The 16,612-nt window shown below is 31.5% G+C and overlaps 1 protein-coding gene across 1 annotated transcript; it reads left to right on the plus strand.

Annotated features, from left to right (window-relative positions):
* Positions 1–1,792: 1,792 nt before the first annotated feature.
* On the plus strand, positions 1,793–4,541 carry LOC112796412 (protein DETOXIFICATION 55). The gene is made up of 2 exons (XM_025838843.3): positions 1,793–2,065; positions 2,786–4,541. The coding sequence occupies exons 1-2, from the start codon at positions 2,018–2,020 to the stop codon at positions 4,340–4,342; spliced, it is 1,605 nt and encodes a 534-aa protein (XP_025694628.1). The 5' UTR covers positions 1,793–2,017; the 3' UTR covers positions 4,343–4,541.
* The last annotated feature ends 12,071 nt before the right edge of the window (positions 4,542–16,612 follow it).

Genomic DNA, 16,612 nt, shown 5'->3' on the forward strand with positions numbered 1-16,612 from the left:
CATACATATGTTGTGCAAGAACTATAATGGTGATATTTACTACCACATGTATAAAATAGATTATTAAGAATATGATATGAGAAATTATATGTATAAAAAATTGAGTGGAAATAAGTAGAAGAAGAATAGTAGGCAGAAGTTTTGTTTCCGAAAAGATATATATTATTATTATTAGGAGTGTGTCACAGTGTGAGTTCCATCGAACAATTCGTAAGCGCCCAAAATTCGCCAAACATGATCTCAGTATACACAATGCAATAGCAATGAGTTCTGGGAGCACATGCACAAATTAGCAACACCTTCTTTTTAAAACGTGAAGTTGAAACTTGTGGTAATACAGCATATGTGTAATTCTTATGGAGCAGAGAATGTGCTTATGCCTCTTCATATTTGGAAAAGTGACAAAGATGGACTAAGATAGAAGAGAACTTTAGGTATTCCTATTCATTCATGTATATATCGCACGGTTTAAATAAGGTTTTTTAGTGCACCATTGCACCACTATATTACCTAGCCAGCTACTCGCATATTCTTAATTCCTATTCTCCAATTATATATGCATATCCTTTTTGTTTATTTCTAATTAATTAAATATGAAAAATACTATTTATACATTAAAATCAGCCACTAAAATTAGTTATCAATGTATTTATGTATAAATATATATGTGGTTTAATTTATTTTCATAATGTATTTATATTTCAGTATTTATTTTATACTGATTGCTGATTTTGGTGTACACATAACGTAAGCATATGGAGAGAATGATAATCATCTCACTTCTTCTAACATATTAAACTAAATTTTTGTGCACGTTATTCTTTTTATAAACTTTTTTTTATGTCTTATGCTATTTTCTTTTGTTTTGAAATTTAACAAAGATCGAATTTTAGATTCTTTGGTCATAGAAATTTTGATATCATGTTATGATATTATTTTTTTTTAATTTTAAGTTGATAAAGAAAGGTATATGAACGATTATATTTTTAACGCAAAGATATATATATATATATATATATATATATATCATTGTTTACTTAATGGAAATCATAAAAGATTTATAATTTTTTAAATCTACGTCTTAATTATCTTCATTCTAGTAATTATTTATAATAATATAGAGGAGTAGTGATGAACAAATTAAATTAATGTATTTGTGCAAATAACTTTATATGTCTCTTATACATTATATGAGTGAATGGAACAACTCATCTTCTAGCTAGTGATTGAGATTGAACAATTCCACTTCTTGTATATAAGAACGTTTGAGTGAGTAAAGTGACATATAATTAATTTGTATATATGTATATATATGGCCATGATGTAATTCATCATCACCTCTCAATATAGCTCAAAATATTTTAATTTAATATCCGAGTTTGATTATCCTACATTAATAAAACTATGAGTATTAAAACTATTAGACAAATTAAGTATTAAAAATATTAAAAATAATTAGTATTAACTTAAATATAAAATAAATATAAAAGGCAAATAAATATTGGCCCCTAATATTTTTGGACTATAATTGTTGAGCTTTTTATATTATTGGGATAATACTTTACATCATTGTATATTTAGAGCTGTGTATAAATATTTTATTAGAAATATAATTATTTGAAGAACTAATTTCATGACACACTTCAAATAATAATGTCGTATTAGTTTAGGCTTTTGAAATCATTATATATAGGCTCTTTAAATTTAATGAATATAATTCCAGCAATGTTGCTAACGTTAAGATACCCCACCATGCACCCTCCAAGACCTTATATAAAGGGTTATTCTTTATTGCTTTCTTCTCAACATCGCACATCATCACAAACTTAACACACTTTATTGCTTATTGTTCCCCTCTTCTCTCACTACACTTTTTATGGTCCCCTCTTCATTCCACACACTTCCAATTTAATTTTTTGTGCTTCTCAGAGACTGTTATAATATCCTGTGACACAAACATATCCACATCCACTATCATAAAACAAAGAAAGAGAAAAACTAGAGCCTTCCTTAAGATATGGTTGCCGTCGAGAAAACCTCCAAGCCATACCCTACAACCGCAGAGGTATCACTAATTCTCTTCTTCATTTTCATTCTTTAATTTACCCTTTTCATTATATATATATATATATATATACACAAATAGTTTTGAATTTTTTGTAAAAAAGATTACGGTTTGACTATTGACTGGAGAAGAAATATGGTACAAATTTATTTGTCAATAAACTCATTTTTTTACTTTTTCTTTATTCAAAATTTTCATCTCATTTTATTTAAACCATAAGAAGTATAGTGACATTTCGAAACTCTAGTAGTCTTCTAAACAAAAATAGAAAATATAAATACAAAGTGAGATAAACAAAAATAGAAAGTGTCTGTAGGACAAAGAGGTGGGAAGTGGTGATTACTCTCCGGCCATGATTTGTTTTTGTTGCACACAAGTTTTACTATTTATCAAAAGAGTAATACTAAAAAAATAATAATACAAAATTATCTTATCTAATTTAATACCGATAATTTTATATATGTAATATTTATAATTATATTTAAAATTATTTATTTATTTTAATAATAATTAAAAATAAATAAATATATTAAAAAGTAAAAAAAAAGTTAATTATAATTCTTTATGACTCACAAACATGATTATATCAAATAACAAAATGACGTTGCAATTATTAAAGTCCAATAAGGACAATAGAATAAGTATTTCAATTATAAGAATTTAAGTGTTTAAAACACTAATTAAAGTTAATTATGTTTTTTTTTTCTTGATCATGAGCAGGTAGTGGATGAGGTAAAGAGAATGGCAGACATAGGTTTCCCAATAGCAGCCATGAGCCTAGTGGGATACCTCAAGAACATGATCATGGTTGTATGCATGGGAAGGCTCGGGAGCCTCGAGTTAGCCGGTGGTGCTTTAGCCATCGGCTTCACAAACATCACCGGCTACTCCGTTCTCTCAGGCCTAGCCATGGGCATGGAGCCGCTTTGCACCCAAGCCTTCGGTTCTAGAAACTTCTCCTTAGTCTCCATCACAATGAAACGAACCATCCTAATGCTACTCCTAGCATCCCTACCCATTTCAATCTTGTGGCTAAAGCTTGAACCTTTGATGCTTTGCCTCCATCAAGATTCTGAAATAACACGAATTGCAAGCGTCTATTGCTTCTATTCTATCCCTGACCTCATTGCTAATAGCTTCCTTCACCCTATACGTATTTTTCTACGTAGCAAAGGTACAACTTGGCCTCTAATGTGGTCCACTTTCTTCTCCATTCTCATACATGTTCCAGTACTCGCTTTCTTCACCTTCAAACTCAACCTTGGTGTTCCCGGGATCGCGGTTTCGGCTTTTGTCGCAAATTTCAACACACTTTTGTTTCTTCTATCATACATGGTATACACAAATATCTCAAACAACAATAAAGATTCGTCGTCGTTGTCGCTTTTTTGTCCCTTGTCACAATCTCAAAAGGTTGTCCATGGTGATGCTATCTTCAATAATTCCTGTCCAACAACTTTGAGTCGCAAAGAATGGGGGATGTTGATAAGATTTTCGATACAAAGTTGTCTTGGCGTGTGTTTGGAATGGTGGTGGTACGAGCTAATGACGATTCTAGCGGGTTATCTTTATAACCCGCGTGTGGCTCTGGCAACCGCCGGCATAGTGATACAGACAACTTCGTTGATGTACACTCTGCCGATGGCGCTGAGCGCGTCCGTTTCCACTCGGGTTGGAAACGAACTGGGCGCGGGTCAACCCGAAAGGGCGAGCTTGTCCACGATGGTGGCCATAGGAATGGCACTAGCAAGCTCAGTGTTGGGATTATTATGGACCACTCTAGGGAGAGAGGAATGGGGTAGGGTTTTCACAAGTGATAGTGAAGTGTTGGAACTTACAATTACGGTTTTGCCCATAATTGGATTATGTGAGATTGCAAATTGTCCACAAACAACAAGCGTTGGAATCCTTAGAGGGAGTGCTAGGCCTGGGGTTGGAGCTGGAATCAACTTCTATTCTTTCTACTTGGTTGGGGCACCCGTGGCAATTGTTTTGGGGTTTATTTGGGAATTAGGGTTTGTGGGAATGTGTTATGGATTGCTATCGGCTCAGGTGGCTTGTGTTGTTTCCATCCTTCTTGTTGTGTATAACACCGATTGGGAAATGGAGGCGTTGAAAGCCAAAAGTTTGGTTGGAATTGGTTATGGTGGTTCGCTGTCACGTGACACAAATCATCATGGTTGTCGTCCACAACACCAAACAGTCAAATGTGAAGAATGTGTTGTCTTTATCCCTCACCACGGACAACATCAACAACAACCCAAACTCATTAATTGAGTTTAATTTCTATACACATTCTATAAAAGTATTTTAAACTCTCATTCCAATTGAATGTGAGTTTAATTTTTTTTTATAATTAGTCATGTGTATAGTAATTTAACTCCTTTTAACTGCTGTAAGATCTTATCAAGTGACTATATAGTTGATTAATATTTTTGTTGTGTATGTTTATATATGATTATGTATATGTATTTGCTTTATTATATTGTATAACCACGTATATTTATTATTTAATTGGTCTTGTAATTTTCTTCCCTCCTTTTCTGGATACAAGTATAAGATCTGGTAACTACTCTAGCTACTAGTATCAGATTACTAATTGATAATTAAGTAGTGTGTTTGGTTTAAATAATCCCAATCATATTTCCTTTTTCCTCTCTCAAAATTTCACTATCATCATACTTATATTTGCTAAATTAATTTATTAATCTAAAATATAAGTGACAATTATATTATAGAAAATTATATAGGAGAAATATAAAAATACTTTAAAATTTATTGGTTTTGTAAAAATATTTAGTACAAAGGGAGAATCATACATATAGGCATGGAATAAGTCACGTGTGTAAAACTTTGGAGTACATACTTTCTTGGAATCAATTAATTTTAATTTTATTAAAAAAATAATTTTATGAGATGATATTAAAAATTTTAAACCTTAAAATAAAATACAAAAAAATTATATAAACTCAGAAAATTCTTCTGTACCTAATTTCATTACAATTCTTAATAAAAAACAATTTTAATGTATTGATGATGTAAAAATATTTTACACAAGTATTTAATTACGTCTATTTTGGTTATTTATGCAATTAATATAAAAAATAATTATTTTTTATAACGTAATATTATATCATTAAACATATGTACAAGAAAAAGTATAAGGTATCAATATATTATCTGCCAACTTATTATCAATAATAATTAATTATTATATTTTAAATACATATATAAAGAGCACATCCAAAAAATATATTTATAAAGACACTTCTATTAAACACAGCTATAAAAAAGACATTTTTAATTTATTAGGCACATTCACAAAGACACTTCTACTAAACAAAATTATAAATAAAAATTGGCAGAAATTGACAAAAATACTATTAATAACAAACAAAATTGTATATATAAAATTATTTTACACTAATAATATATCAAAATTAAATTCTTCTTACTAAATATAATCTAGTATAGTTGGAGCAGATATAAGTCTATCTACATCACTTTTATATATAAATAAAAAGACTAAATATAATCTAGTATAGTTGGAGCAGATATAAGTCTATCTACATCACTTTTATATATAAATAAAAAGAAAAAACAGAGATAGAGAAAGAAGAAAAGTGCACTACATGTTTTAAAATTTAGAGCTCGTTTTCAACGAGCTGAATACATTGAATGTCTTTGACGTTGCATTTCCAATTTATGAAATTTGAAGCATGTGCTAACATGTGTTGCATACACGATGCCATGTAAATATATGAAGGTACTTCCATTTACCAACATAAACTTAAACATCATTGTCTTATGTCATTTACATGCATGACGTACACTATACGTGAGATGTTATATCTTTTCCGTCCTTTGTATTCTCAAGTCGTACTTCATCATTAGGCCACAAACAATCTATTCTTGATGCCATTGATTTATTATTATTATTATTATTATTATTATTATTATTATTATTATTATTATTCAAAGATGCCATATGATGAATAGACTACACATTAGACCTATGCAAACAAGTTTGGCAGAAATGTAGCAATTTGAAAGCAACCGAGATTTTTTCAAATAACTAACTATCACTATACTTGTTCTATAATTATGCATCAATTATTAAATGGTACTTTTTCCTTTGTCATGGAAATATATAGATAATGAATGGCCCAAAAGAATTATATATACACACCAAACCGACGGATAGGAGATTAGGAGGCACATAGAAAGCCACTACATCTCATTGTCTGGTAATTTCAAAAAAAAAATTCTAATGTTTAAATAAAATAATATTATTATATTTTAAATTTAATTTTTATACATTATTAATATAAAATAGCCTCACACATGTATTCAACTATATACTGATACATCAATAACAAATAATGCTACATGTACACCAAATCAATCACCAAAGTCAGCCATCAGGGTAAAATACATATTAGAATATGAATACACATTGAAAATAAATTAAACTATACTTATATTTATACACAAATATATTAGTGACTGATTTTAGTGATTAATTTTAGTGTACAAATAACATTTTTATAAAAGATTATTATTTTTCAAATTTATTAAATAAATAATTATCTAAAATAACAAATATAATCAGATGACTGTATTAAAAAATTAGATTTTATTTAAAACTTTTTAAATGTAATATATAAAAGAACTAGAATTAGAGAAAATGAATTTAATTAAGAAAAAATAAATTTTTGGAAAATAGGAGTGAAAGTGTGAGAATAACTAACGGTCATATATTATATAAAGTGGTGATCGGAAAGAGTTGACTTTAGGTATTTGGAGTTATAACTAAATAAAAATAGCAATTATAATACTCTTTTTTCAATAATATAATGTGTTAAACTCTAAACTTCAAAAGAAAAAGGAAAAAAAAAATCTTCCGAAAACTCAACTAACTCTTCTTAATACTATCTGATATGATAGTTAAGCAAAGGCTATAGTAGCCATCCTTGGGGATAATCGAAATCAGGTTTTACTTGTTTGTTCCTTATATAATTACCACTAACAAGTTAGTGGAACAAAGATAGAATGTGTGTAAATTCCTGTGATTTTAATTTCTTGATACTACCAAGCTTTAATTTTAAAATATATTTAATTGATTTCGTTCTTCTTTTATTAATTCACCATAAAATTAAAGTACAACCGATATTTTGTAAGACATATAACCTAACTGGTTAACTGCCACTTAATTATTTTAGGCCCCACACCCAGAAATAAAATAAGATAAGAAAGAGGCTTTTTCAAGCCATGAACAATCTAATTGATTAGTTGTTACTCAACTAATTGGAGCATAATTATGTGAACAAAATAATGGCATAATGGTCATGAACGAACCCATAAAGTTTTATGGGATAGGTCGCGGTACAATTAGAGTGGGGTGAGATTTGGATCGATTTTGAGTCAAAAATTTATTTGATTTGAATATTAATTTTATTTGTGGTACAGTTTAAATTGGATAATTTTTTAAAAAATTTAATTCAATTTTTAAGCAATTTGAATTGAATTAGACTGAATTTGTGGTTTTATAAATTTAAAAAATTATATATATAAAATAACAAACTTTAACATTAAATTTTAAATAACTATAATAATATAACAAATTTTAACAATATCTTAAGAAACTAATGATAACATAATAATAAAAATAAAATTATATATAGTTAAAATAAATAAATTAATTATATTTTGAACATAAAATATTTATTAAATATTAATAATACATGAATAATATAAAAATATATAATAAATTAAATATTTTAAATAAAATTATAAATATAATAATAAAATAATAATATTATAACACATTATGTTATTTGTACTGAATTGAATCGGTTATAAAGTCACAAAAAAAACATGATCGGTTATAAGAAGTAAATTTAAAATTTGATTTAATCTAACGCTTTGCAAAAAATAAAATCTAATCAAATCTACATTAATACTAAGCTTTTGATTCTGTACCAGCTTATTTTACAGAATCGGATTCAAATTGTGATGGAACCTTATCAGCAAAAAGATGATCAGCAAGGCCGTTAGCATTAATAACATGAAGGGCAAGCTTTTGCCAGGTTCGAAAAGTGTTTTCAGTCCATTTGTTAAGAATGGGTGCAGTAAAGGGTTGAGGAGAAGGGGAAGAAGAAGAAGAAGTGGGTGGGTTCTGATGAGAGATGATTGAAGCTATGAATCTATCACCTATGCTCTTGATACCATGAAAGAGTTTTCAATGAAACAAAAAGCTAAAATGATTTGATGATCTAATATTTGAGTAATTGGATCAGATTATATAGATGAGGCAACTCTGCTATATATATAGCAAGTTACCATAGAATTCTGTTATTAACACAAAACAGAAATAACAGATTTAAAAATAAATTAGGTTTGATTATCTCTTAACAACTATATCTTGATCTTTTTAATCATGATCTGTTATATTACATACTCTATCTCTATTACAATTTTAATTAATTTTCGATTTAAATTAAATTAAATAAACGATTTAATTTAAATAAGTTTGAATTTGAATACCCTATAGACAATAACACTGTTTAAAAGAATAGACTAAACAATATAAAAATATAAAAATGTAGAAAGATTCCTTTGAAGTGTAAACATAATACAGTGCTCAATAGTGATTATATACTACTATTGCATATAAAATGCATTCAATACTTGAATCGGGATTGTATGCCCTTAACCAAGTGACTCAAATTTAAATTTTGAGAATGAAAAAAATTTATAAATCGAAGTAAATTGATTAAATTCTTGTAATAGGAATTTAGAGTTGATGGGATTTCCCATAAGAGTAATATGAAACTTAATTATATAATTATAGTTACAATCCAACATCTAGATTGGGCTTAAAGATAGTCAAATGCCCAAGTTCCTTGTAGGTACATCTCATCGCGGTAGAGACACTAATCTATGAGCAAGGAAAATTTGCTACAATTTTATATTCTGATCCTCTAAATTTAAATTCCACAACTATAAGAGAGGTAGCAACCCTAATTTTGCATCTAAGTTTTTGATCCTATAAAATATCCATTTTTTTTTGTTTTAATTATAAAATATCCATTTAATTTTTTTGTTTTAATCCATGAATTTTTTATTTTAATAAATAAAATAAATATAATAATTACTGAAATAAATAATTTAAAAAATATTTATCGAAATAAATATCATTCTTTTATCTTGTTTACACTGTAAACGAGATATATATAATTTTTCAATTTTCGTATATCTCGTTTACACTGTCCATCTTCTCTCTTATTTAAAATCAATCGTTTATCTTTTTTATTATTTGAAACATTCCATTTTTAAGAGTATGATTCAAATTAAAAATATTAATATTTTTTATTATTTTCAAAAAATATATTAAATTATTTATAAATACATATATCTCGTTTATCATATAAACGAGATATACAAAAATTAAAAAATTACATATATTTCGTTTATATTGTAAATGAGAAGTAAATGAAATACATGCAAAATTATCTTGTTTACAGTATAAACGAGATACAAAAAATATTTATTTCAGTAAATATTTTTTAAATTATTTATTTCGGTAAATATTTTTTAAATTATTTATTTCGGTAATTATTATATTTATTTTATTTATTAAAATAAAAAATCCTTTAATCCATGCATTAGTTTGTTTCGTTAAATACTAGCCTGGCATGTAATACATGTCTTGTCATATCGACATTTCATATATTTTTTTAAAATATATCCCTAACATTTAATTATATTTAATTTTATTCTTAATGTTTTTAAATTTTAGCAAAATTACTCTTAGATATTAATTTCATCTAAATTACTAATAGATCTGAGTGATCTAACAATGTGAGAATCTGACGTGACAAACAGTAACGAATTTATTATTTTTTAACTAAAATTTAATTTTAATAAAATAAAAAATAAATTTAAACTATTAAAAATTTTTAAATCTCTCTCTCTCAACAGTTAAACTGGATAAAAAGTCATAATTTTTTAAAGTTCTATATCGTCACAAAAGAGTTATAGATGTCGAAAAATACTAATGTGTCATTATGGGAAACCTCTTGTTCTAAAGAAATAAAAAACTTCAAATGATCTAGGATGCAGATTTTGAGATTGTATAAATTATGATGTAAAATTTTCTATTCTTATGGGATTAGGATTTTTAAATTCTTGTAAATGGAGAATTTTGGTTTGGGTGTGGTTTAACTAAGTGTTGGATGATATTATTATAGATTGAAAAAGACTATTCTTTTTTTATTTGGGCAGATTGTGAGGTAGCAGCAAAAAAAAAATGATAAAGTTGTAAGATTGAAGATGAAAATTTGTACCTTGAAAACTAAATTAGCCTATACCAATTGTAAATGGAAGATTGTTGCTGTGTTTAAGATTATAGGGTGGATTATGATATTTTTCTTGTTGTATTTATTGTGTAAAAAGGGACCATAGTGAGGTTGCCATACTAGAAGAATGAGAGATTTTGGGAAGGGGTTGAGGCATAGAAAAATTGTTGTAATGAGTATTGTCTTTTGTCTGCAAATTTCAATTGAGCGGCATATGATGTTTTAAAAATGTTCTTAGGTCAAAAACTATTTTTTTTACTGTTATCCTTGAAGTTTGAAATTTGCTTTATTTATGTACCTGATGCAAAAACTTATGTACAATATTGTCTCTAAAATGTGACTTTTTTTTTCGAAAATGTCCCTGAACAATCTTAAGCGACATAATAAGTGTTTGATAGTCTATGCTAGTGTATAAAATAACCAAATTGACAATGAAAACTTTCTTAGAAATTGAAACATAATAACATCAGATTTCATAATAATGTTATTATATAGTGATAGTGATTCATAAAGTACATTTATAATCTATTATCCTAATGATGTGACATTGGATAGTCTATCCATAAATTACATTAGAAGCCAACATTCATGTCCATGAAGATAAGTAACTCATGAGTTTAGAAAATTCAGATTTATGTTGATGATGAACAAATATTATTGAAATGATTGATTACAAAATTATTAATTATGATTTTTATGTAACATGTGTTGATTAATAATTTTGTGATGCAGGTTTACTATTGGGCCGAAAAATAAAAATTGTTGCAGGCCCAAATCAAAATACACATTCAGCCTTGTTGAAATGTTTCTATATTATGTGGCTGAATTGATTGTTATGTTACTTGGGCCAAATTGATCCATTATTGCTACAAGCTCAAGTTAAACACATTTTGCTATCCACCCCAATGCATGATCCGAAAAATAATTCATCAGGAAAGCAAATGTTGATATTTGCCTTAAGGCTTCCAACGGATTCCATTTCTTATTGTGGGATGGATTTCAAATTTAATGTGCTAGCATTGGAAACATAAATGAGAGAGAGAAATTGATTTGATGGCTTCAGTAACTCTACACGCTACCTTATGCAAAGGAAGTTGAACTTTAATTTCACTTTATCATTACCCATTAGCTAGTGTTCAAATTTCTCTCTCCTCTCTCTCATCTTTGCTTCCTGTTTCGGTCTTTACACAGCAAACCATGGAAGTTCTTGTAATACATCAAGATGAAGTTATGAGCAAGCTAAAGACCATCATAATGATGGCAAGAAAACATAAAAAATGTAGTGGCTAAGATTCTCATTCACTTGTGGTAAGATATTGTGAAGAGATCTTGGCTTCTCCATACCAAAAATGGAAGAAAAGATTTCGGCCAACAAGGTAAAGATCCTTGGAGGAATGGCTTGTCTCTGATTCTGCTCAACCACCACAGAAAGTAGCTAGGGTGGCTACATGATGGAAGAGGCAGAGATTGGAGCAGATGAAGCCATCATCATCATGAAGCATCAAGGGCCAGAATTTTATCTTGGAGAGCAAGCCAAGGATGGAGCGCTAGGATTGATGAAAAGTGATGACCAAGGAAGAACTAGAGGTATTTGCATGTTGGGTTTTGCATGGGTTACCTCTTCTCTCTCTTTGGCCGAACCGGTTATGTGTGAAGGAAAAGAAGTTAAGATTGGTTTCTATTTCAACTGTGAAAGCTTCCCCCCTTCTATAAAAAGGGTGAACAGTCACGGTTTGATTCAAGGAGAAAGTTTGAGAGTGCAAGGCACAGTATTCTCAGAGCTACCTGAGCTAACAGATTTCTCTTCTCCTTCAATGTATTCTGTTTTGTGTTTTTTTCTGTTTAATTTTGTCATGTCTTGAGTATCACGGAAAAAGACAAACAGTGAGGTTTGTATGAAAAAGCCATAGAGCGAAAAAAGGCAAAGAGTGCAAAATTAAAAGAAAAAGCCATAGATGTTCTTAGATTTCCTTTGTACATCTGTGTTATGTATCATGATTCTGTGAGAATCTCCTTGTAAGTTGGGTTAGCACTTTACAGTCTGTAATCAACAAGATTATAGTGAAATTCCATCATTATTGTGATGAAGACTGGATGTAGGCTGCACTACACTTAGCAGTTGAACCAGGATATATCTGGGTGTAATTTTCTCTCTCTTCTACTCTACTTCTGTTTCCACTGCACAGGAAATAAAACTAAAAAATATCTCGTACCAAGTGACGAGACAAAAAGAAAAGTCTCGTAGTTAGGGATGAGACAAAAATCAAAAAGTCTCCTCAAAGATCAGCAAGTGTAATCAAGCAAAAAAAGGGGCTAAGATTCAACCCCCTCTTCTCTTAGCCACTGAAAACCATCAATTGGTATCAGAGCTTGGTCTTAAAGAGATCAAGCTTTGCAGATTGGAGAAAAGATCCACATGGCAGAAAGCAGTGGCTCAAATCTGGTGTCCTACAACCTTACAGAAGGACAGTCAAGCAACAGACCGCCTCTTTTCAATGGGAAAAATTATACCTATTGGAAGGAGAGAATGAAAATCTTTGTGCAAGCAGTAGACTACAGGCTTTGGAAGATCATCCTAGAAGGTCTTTAATTTCCAACCAACACAAGTGCTAAAGGAGTAGTCACACTTAAACCAGAAGCTAGCTGAACCAAGGAAGATAGAAAGAAGGTTGAGCTAAATGCTAAGGCTGTAAATCTACTCAACTGTGCTATCAGCTTCGAGGAATACCAATGGGTATCAAGATGCACAACGGCAAAGAAAATCTGGGACAAAGTGCAAATCACTCATGAGGGAACCACCATTGTGAAGAAGACTCGAATAGACATGTTAAACAGAGAGTATGAAATGTTTGCAATGAAGGAAGGAGAATCCATTGATGAACTATTCGAACGGTTCAACACCATCATTGTTGGCTTAGATACTCTGGGAATAACATATTCTGATTCTGTGCTTGTGAGAATAGTGTTGAGATGTCTCACTAAAGAGTGGGAAATAAAAGCTTTAATTATTTCTGAGAGCAGTAGTCTTGATTCCATGACATTTGATTATTTGAGAGGAAACCTTCTTGCTTTTGAAAACACTTATTTGAAAAAAGATTGAAAAAAGAAAGGAATTGATTTTTCCTCTGTAACTAACCCCCTGGATGATAAATCCAGTGATAATTCCTCTGAAAATGAATTTATATTGTTTGCCAAAAAATTCAGGAAAATGGTGAAGTTCAAAGGCAAAGGCGGCAGCTCAAGAAAAATGAAGAAAGACCTTAGCAAAGTAATTTGTTACAACTGCAAAAAAATGTGGCACTTCAAATCTGATTGTCCCAAGTTAAAGAAGGAGGAGAAGCAAAAAAGGGGGAAGAAGAAGGGTCTGATGGCATCATGGAAAGACTTGAAAAATGACTCAGACAGTGATGAAGAATCTGAGACCAAGTCACAGCCTTGTCTCATGGCAAATCATGTATATCAGGTATTCTTTCAAAACCCTGACACTGAAGACCTTCATCTTATGATAGATCACCTTTCTGAAAAAATAAGATGTTTTCTGCTTGATAATGAAGATCTTGAACAACAAATTATCATTCTTAAAGCTGAAAATAATTTTCTCAAAAAAAAGCTAAGGGAGGCCGAAACTGCTTGTGATCTTGTGGAAGAAAATAAGCAGTTGAAAGCTTAACTTAGAAGTTGTGAAAGTGATCATTCGGTAGTTGCATATGTAAACTGTTTCAAGGAAAATGAAGAGTTGCTGAAAAAGGTTAAAAGTCTTGAAAATGACTTAGCCAAGTTTACTCAAAGTTCTGAAAATTTAAATCAAATATTGGCTAGTCAAAAACCACTCTTCGTAAGGACAAACTGGCGTTATCACAAGCGATGGCCATTTCCAGGTCTCCCCAAATTGTCTCTACTGATCTGTCGTCCACCATGAACTTTATTATTAGGAATTTGGTGCAAATGACCACCATCAGGTCATTGATTGTTCTTCACCCGAGGATGACGTTATAGACCGTGGAGTCCTTCAAGACTACGAACTCGGCCATGGCAAACTTCTTACTCGATCTGGATCCTATGCAGATCGGCAAGACAATGGAGTTGTCTGGCTTAATGTAGTTATCAACTAACTCCACGACCATATGGCGATAGTCCTTGAGGTCACTTTCTTTCGGCCCCAAAGCATCGAACACATTTCGGAACATAATGTTCGAGCCGACCCCTGTGTCGACTAGAATTCACTTGACCAAATTTGTCCCAATTCTCGCAGTAACCACCATTGGAGGGTCCTCGGGTAGGTCGTCACACTACCAGTCCCCGAGACCAAATGATATTTCGGGAAGTTCCTTGGGGGAGGGTTTCCTCCCAGTCATAACGGCAAGTACCTTAGCTTCCTTCTTTGCCGTCAACTTCGATTTTGGTGGGGCACTTCTTCCAACCACAATATCCACTACCACCGTAGGACCCATGTGCGAGTTCTTCAGAACGCTTTGTTTCAGCTTGACAGCCCGACCTTGGTCTTCTTCCGACTGATCCCTTTCTTTCCTCTTCGGTTTCCGGATGAACCGAGAGAAGTCGCTCAACTTGCCTTCCCAGATGGCCTACTCTAATGCGTCTTTTAGGTCGAAGCGGTTTTGCGTCTTGTGTTTGAAGCCCTTGTGGTAATCGTAATAAAGGCTCTTGTTTCTCTTGTCATGTCTTTTAACTGCCTCGGTTTAGGCAAAATATCTTTATCAGCAATTTGCTGGAAAATCTCTGCTATTAGGGTAGCTAGGGGTGTGTAGTTCGTGAACTTTCCTATCCATAGGAGCAGTTTAAATGGCCTTCCAGTTGTCATCTCCCTTGGGGCGTCCCATGATTTTTTCAAGTTGGCGATCTGGTGGGAAGGCTGGGTGGCTAGCTGTCGTTTATTGGCACCCACCATCTGGCTGACTTTCTCATCATTTATGTATTCTCTCGCCACACATTGTATCTCCTGCATTTTCCAAATGGACTTGGTGGTTAGGTGCTTCTGGAAGTCCTCATTTCCTAGGCCATTCGTCAGGCACAAGCTGGCCACAAAGTTTGTAAGGCCATCGATTTCTAAGTATTCATCGTTGAAACGGTCTAGGTACTTCCTTGTAGACTCACTGACGCGTTACAGTATAATTTCACTTGTTTATTAATGTTTGACATTACTTTGGTAGTATGTTAATATATATATATATATATATATATATATATATATATATATATATATATATATATATATATATATATATATATATATATATAGGGGCTGTCACGCGTACGCGTGACCGACACGTGCGCGTCAACGCCCAAACTTGGCTGGTGCCCAAACCATGCTGGAACGGTGCGACAACGTAGTCTGGACAGAGAGTTGTGCCAGAACCGCGCTGGTGGGGTGGTAGGCGAATATCCAACCCCACGCGTGCGCGTCACTAACGCGTATGTATCATTTGCGTATTTTCACACCCACGCGTAGGCGTCGACGACGCGTGTGCGTGGCCTCAAAATTTTGATTGCCTAGTGTTACAAACAGAGAGTTGGGCTGGAATTATGCTGAAATCGTGTGTCTAGCACAACGAGTAGTCACGTGTACGCGTGACCGATGCTCACGCGTCAGTTTTCATTTTAGGGCATTTACGTGTACGCGTGGACGATGCTTACGCGTCGCATGGCTGTTTCTGTTTTTGCACGCACGCGTGACCGATGCGCACGCCTCGCGTTCGCGCCTTTTTGTGATTTTCTTCTTCTTTCCTTCTCCTTTCTTCTTCTTTCTTCTTCCTTTCTTACATTCTTCTTCTCTCACTTTTCAAAAGTTCACTTATCATTTTTCTTATCCTTCATTCGCTTTTAGAAATTGCATTTGCATACTATCATTCATTGCATTTTCACTTTGTGCATTTTTTTGTTTTCTTTTCTAAGTTTGCTAATTTTTCATTGGTGTTAACTTTTCTTACTAAACTGTTGCATATTTCTTACATTGTTTTGGGTGCTTCTTGACTTGTTTGGTATTTCTTTCCCTTGCCATTTGCCTATATTGTCTTCTCACTTACATGTTGTAGCTACCATGTGGTTGAGAACCTCATGATTACTTGGCATTAGCACACCCATATTTTATTTGTTTGCATATCTTTGTTTTTGGGTTACTCTTTTCCATTTTTCTCTTCTTTCAGGATGGCCACCAAGAAGAGAAATGGAA

The sequence above is a fragment of the Arachis hypogaea genome, chromosome 4 (assembly GCF_003086295.3).
Source record: "Arachis hypogaea cultivar Tifrunner chromosome 4, arahy.Tifrunner.gnm2.J5K5, whole genome shotgun sequence".
Lineage (NCBI taxonomy): Eukaryota > Viridiplantae > Streptophyta > Magnoliopsida > Fabales > Fabaceae > Arachis > Arachis hypogaea.

Coding starts and splice junctions, on each gene's coding strand:
- LOC112796412 (XM_025838843.3), top strand. CDS start 2,018: ATGGTTGCCGTCGAGAAAACCTCCAAGCCATACCCTACAACCGCAGAG. Junction 2,066..2,785: donor CATACCCTACAACCGCAGAG/GTATCACTAATT, acceptor GATCATGAGCAG/GTAGTGGATGAGGTAAAGAG.